General features: G+C 42.9%; 1 protein-coding gene across 1 annotated transcript in view; it reads right to left on the reverse strand.

The window, feature by feature from the left end:
• Positions 1–1684: 1684 nt before the first annotated feature.
• Agbl2 (AGBL carboxypeptidase 2) overlaps positions 1685–5515 on the reverse strand; it is a 50035-nt gene continuing 46204 nt past the window's right edge. Inside the window, exons 17-18 of the mRNA XM_038331682.1 lie at positions 5513–5515; positions 1685–1855 (exon numbers count right to left, since the gene is read on the reverse strand). The exon at positions 5513–5515 is cut by the window's right edge and continues 84 nt beyond it. Coding sequence (XP_038187610.1) covers positions 1685–1855; positions 5513–5515 — 174 coding nt within the window. The remainder of the gene's footprint in view (positions 1856–5512) is intronic.

Consider the following 5515-nt stretch of genomic DNA (forward strand, 5'->3'; position numbering starts at 1 on the left):
AACAAACCAAAACAAAACAGAAAAGGCTATACTGCCACCAGATGGTAATAGCACTCCCGCTGGCCAAACAGCCTCAAAAGGAAGATTGTTTAAGAAGGACTAGAGTTAGATCCTCCATATACACACATACACGAACACGTATATACATAAGCATGTATGCACTTGTGAACATGTATGCACATTTGAACAATGCATGAACATGCACATGCATGAATGAAATATGCACACACATATGAAGACATACATGTATCCACACATACATTTACAAATGAAAAATATGCTAGGAAACTTTTTTGTTATTTTTTTTTTTGAGACAGTGTTTCTCTTACACAGAGAAACAGCCCTGGCTGTACTGGAACTCACTTTGTAGACCAGGCTGTCCTCGAACTCACAGAGATCCACCTGCTTCTGCATCCCAAGTGCTGGGATTAAAGGCCTGAGCTACCATCGCCCAGTTCCCTTTTTATTTTTGAGACTGAATCTCATTCTGTAACTCAGTATCTCAAGTGTTGGAGTTACCACATGAGCCACCTTACCTAGCTTGGAGTAACCTTTTTTTTTTTTAATGTACAAGGTCTTACTTTATAACCCTGGTTGGCCTAGAATTTGGGATGTAGAGCAGACTGGCCTTGAACTCATGGTTTCTACTTCCCAAGTGCTAGAATTATAGATATGAGTCACCATGCCCATCTGAATGACTCTTTTTTTTTCTCGAGACAGGGTTTCTCTGTAGCTTTGAAGCCTATCCTGGACCAGGCTGGCCTCGAACTCACGGAGATCCATCTGCCTCTGCCTCCCGAGTGCTGGGATTAAAGGCATGCACCAGTACCTCTCTGCTTTTTGAGTGACTTTTCTTTAATGTGTGTCTGAACTGTGACGTGACATGCGCTGGAAGACTGTGGTTGGTGCTCGTGAGGGATCATGGAAAATAAAAGGATGATGTATAAATCTGTTCACATAAGATTATATGGTAAAACAATCAAGGAACAAATAACCAGAGAGAAAAAATTTTAATGGTTGAGTTAAAAATGTACACAACCTTGTTGAACATAATATATGCAACATTAAATTATAAGTAATACATGTAATTTTTTTTCTAGGTAGAAATACCTCACTTTGAGAAAACCCGATATACCATAGTCTGACTGGCCATTTAACCTTTTGGAAACTTTGACACAGACTTTTTCATATGGCACGTTCCCTAAACACGTTTAAAATAGTTTGATCTCTTAAAAACTTATTTGCATCTAACTTTAGAGGGAACATCTATTGGTAGAAATGAGGTATATATGTGCTGTCTTTTCGTGAGTATATACTTCAGCTTACAATAAAGGCTATTCTATACATCAAAATATAATTTCCCCTTAGGATAAAAGCACTGAACTTATGAGGTATAACAGAGGCTATGTGCACAATGGAAGTCCAGAGTGCAGGTCAGTGTGAACACACAACAGCACACCATAAATAGTTTCCATTTCCTTCACCGATTTCCTCTTTTAACTGTGCATAACCCACAACATTTTCAAGGGATTGGGAGACACAGTTCAATGGTAAAGCCCTTGCCTCATATGCTCAGAGCCCTAGGTTTGGTTCCCAACACTGCATAGAAAACAAAACAAAAACCAATAAAACTACCCAAAATCTTTTGCGGAAGCACCTGCATGTCACACACAAAAGCACACACCTAAGGGTATGTGTATATGTGCAAAGATGGGTACACTGCCGTGGCCGTGCGGTCTTTCCTTGTGGCAGGGTATTTAGTCCTAGGCCAGTTTGGCTTGACATCTGGAGCTGGCCCTAGGCTGGAGTTTGTGCTTCTCTTTGGAGAGCATGACGTAAAGCCTGGCTTCTTACTCTGCACAAAGGAGATAAAAGAGTTGAATTCACTTTCTGTTGCAATTTCTAAGTTATAGTTAGGGTTGAGGTTGACCTTGCTAGACAGGAGTTAGAAAGAAAGAACTGCATTTCCTCCCAATATCAAAATGGCCAACAGTGTGACAGGATAGAGCTGAGCCAAGCCCTTGGTCAGGCTTCTCAGACAAGCAGAGTTCCATGGGCAACATTTTAGTGGATCCAGGGGATGGAAAGACTGTTTTTCTTCCTTCCTTCCTTCCTTCCTTCCTTCCTTCCTTCCTTCCTTCCTTCCTTCCTTCCTTCCTTCCTTTTTCTTTTTCCTTTTGTTTTTTTGAGACAAGGTTTCTCTGTGTAACAGCCCTAGCTATCCTGGAACTAACTCTTGTAGATCAGGCTGGCCTCAAATTCAAAGAGATCCACCTGCCTCTTCTCCCGAGAGTTGGGATTAAAGACATGAGCCTCCACCACCAGGCGGGCAAGGCTGTTTTTTCATAAGCTGTCTACCAAGATTACACAAAGGAAGATAAAGAAACACTGGGTTAAAATAGTTGTCCTGCATTTCCCACGCTGCTGTCTGATATGCTCTGGGAGTTAAAATGCATTCGCATTAGAAAAAGACTCCACAGAAAAGTTCAAGAAGATGAAGTAGTGATAATGGTTGCTGGCGTCCATCTAGCTGCCTGGAATGGACAGAACTGACTTCCATGTCACGGGCTAATCAGCATGTACTAGTTGTACATATGGTTCTGTCACTTGTAGGTTTCAAAGAATGGGTGCTGAGTGCGGAACAAGGGCAAGTTTATCACTTATTAGTCTGCTACAGCTTTCTTTAGTTTGACTTTATTAGTTACAGAAAGAGAATATTTCTTTTTTATCTGCAGTAGAATATTTTATATAATAAAAATTAAAACGAGTGTTTTTACTATGTGTCTGTATGTGCACCAGAAGGTGTCAGACTCCCTGGAATGGATGACTGTGAGTCACCATGTAGGTGCTGGGAGCAGAATCTCTGGAAGTGCAACAAATGCTCTTAACTGCTGAGCCATCTTTCTACTCCATAATTGATATTATTGGGTTTTGGTTTACATTTTTCATTTTATTTATTTATTTATTTATCTATTTATTTATTTATTTTGAGACAGGGTCTCGCTGTGTAGTCCTGGCTTTCCTGTAACTCACCGGGTAGATTAGGCTTGCCTCAAACTCACAGAGATCCACCTATGTCTGTTTCCCAGATGCTGGGACTAAAGGCATGTGGCATTACACCCAGATTCCATAAATTATTATTTTGAGACAAGGACTCTCTATGTAGTCCTTTCTGGTCTCAAATTCATTGCCTGGCCTCAAGCTTGTGATCCCTCTGCCTCAATCTTCAGTTTCATTTAAACTTCTCTGAGCGCTGGTACTGCTCCATGTTAATCTACACCCTTATCACTCTTCCGTGAGGGCCTTATCTTGAGGAGTCTCCCACTTACAGGTCTTCCAGAAGACTCTGATAGGCAAGTGAGAGCATCTACACAAGAGTCAACACATGCAAAAGCCTGGTAGAGCATCAGTTTACTTCAGTTAGTGTGGTCTTCTCGACTTCGTTGTCCAGACACATGAGGGATGCCCTGATGTCACGCCCGGGGCTGTGGAAAGCCCAGGCTACCTTTCTCTTGCTTTTTGAGCTGCCTTAGTCTCCCAAGTGGCTAGAATTACAGGTGTGCCCTGTCAGACTCAGCTAAGCCTGGGGTGTTTAAAAGGGAATTTCACTAACTGTTGCTACTGCCAAGCAAAGAATGTAGAAGTCCAAATTTATGTGAACGATGTTGATAGAAGGCTGCACTGTAATTAATGTTTTAGGAAAGCAAGAGTTTACCACTGTGGCTTGAACATGCCTGTCTCCCCTGAACCTCACTGTGGTGCTGTTGGGAAGTGAGGCCTTTAAGAGCTCATTCAAGATTTTAAATCTTACAGAGCTGGGCTGTTTTATGGGACAAATTAAATTACTGAGAAAAAGTTATGAAATGAGGCTGGTAAGCCACGCATGATGACCACGCATGATGACCACGCATGATGACCACGCCTTTAGTCCCAGCAGAAGCTGGCAGATCTCTATGTCAGTGTGGTCTATACAGTGAATTCTACATGGCTATGTAAGAGACCCCGTCTCGAAAAACAAGCAAGCAAGCCAGGCGGTGGTACCACAAGTCTTTAATCCCAGCACTCGGGAGGCAGAGGCAGGCGGATCTCTGTGAGTTCGAGGCCAGTCTGGTCTACAAGAGCTAGTTCCAGGACAGACTCCAAAGCTACAGAGAAGCCTTGTCTCGAAAAAACAAAAACAAAACAAAACAAAAGAACAAGCAAGCAAACAGACCAAAGAGGCTGCTCCTTGCATCTGATTCTTCTGCACACACCTGCCTGCTCTCTGATTCTGCACAAACCTGCCTGCTCTCTGATTCTGCACACACCTACCCACTCTCTGATTCTTCTGCACACACCTATCGCTCTCTGATTCTTCTGCAGACACCTGCCTGCTCTCTGATTCTGCAGACATCTGCCCACTCTCTGATTCTGCAGACATCTGCCCACTCTCTGATTCTGCACACACCTGCCCGCTCTCTGATTCTTCTGCACACACCTGCCCACTCTCTGATTCTGCACATACCTGCCCGCTCTCTGATTCTGCACATACCTGATCGCTCTCTGATTCTGCACATACCTCCCCGCTCTCTGATTCTGCACACACCTACCCGCTTTCTGATTCTGCACACACCTGCCCGCTCTCTGATTCTTCCAGCATGCTGCAATGCAGCCCAAGGCCCTCACTTAGTAGAACCTGTCTTAAACTCCAATCTCCAGAAACATGAGCCAAGCAAATATCTTTTATTTATAAATTACTTAGACGTTAACTGGGCATGGTGGCATGCACCTTTAATGCCAGCACCCAGGGGGCAGAGGTAGAAGGATCTCTGTGTGTTCTTGACCAGCCTGGTCTATAGGGTGAGTTTCAGGACAGCACAGAGAAAGCTTGTCTTGAAAAACAAAACAAAAATTCCCTAGACACAGGCATTCTGTTACAGTAACAGAATGGACAAATCATTCACGCACATCAGTTTTGGGTGATCATTGTTAATGCTGCCTGTGAGGCATATACCCCTAGCAACCATGACACTCTGTGTTAACATTACATACCCAGTATCACTGTTTCAACTGACAGACTTCCATGGAGCTACCAATTATGGCAGCTTGTTGAAATTAAAGTCTTGCTATCCAGATTTTAGCTATAGGTAGGCCATCTCTAGCCCTGTCCTATCTTGGGAGATACCCTCCCGAGTGGCCAAGTGGTTTGAGTCCAATAATACAAACTACCTTCAATGTTCATCTGGGCAGAACGGGGTCTGGGTAGACAACAACACCACTCATCCAAATCACTATATATATATATATATATATAAAGCTGAGTGTGGTGGTACATACCTATAATTTTAGCATCTGGGAGGCAGAGGCAAGAACAAGTCTATGAGACCAGCCAGGTCTGTATAACAAGTTTTAGCTAGCAGGGGCTATATGTTGAGAACCTGTCTCAAACAAAACAAGACAAAACACACATACAAAACAAACAAACAATAAAAATTAACTGTTGGCATGTGCATGTATAAATGAGGTGAAGTACCTG

The sequence above is a fragment of the Arvicola amphibius genome, chromosome 5, assembly GCF_903992535.2.
Source record: "Arvicola amphibius chromosome 5, mArvAmp1.2, whole genome shotgun sequence".
NCBI lineage: Eukaryota > Metazoa > Chordata > Mammalia > Rodentia > Cricetidae > Arvicola > Arvicola amphibius.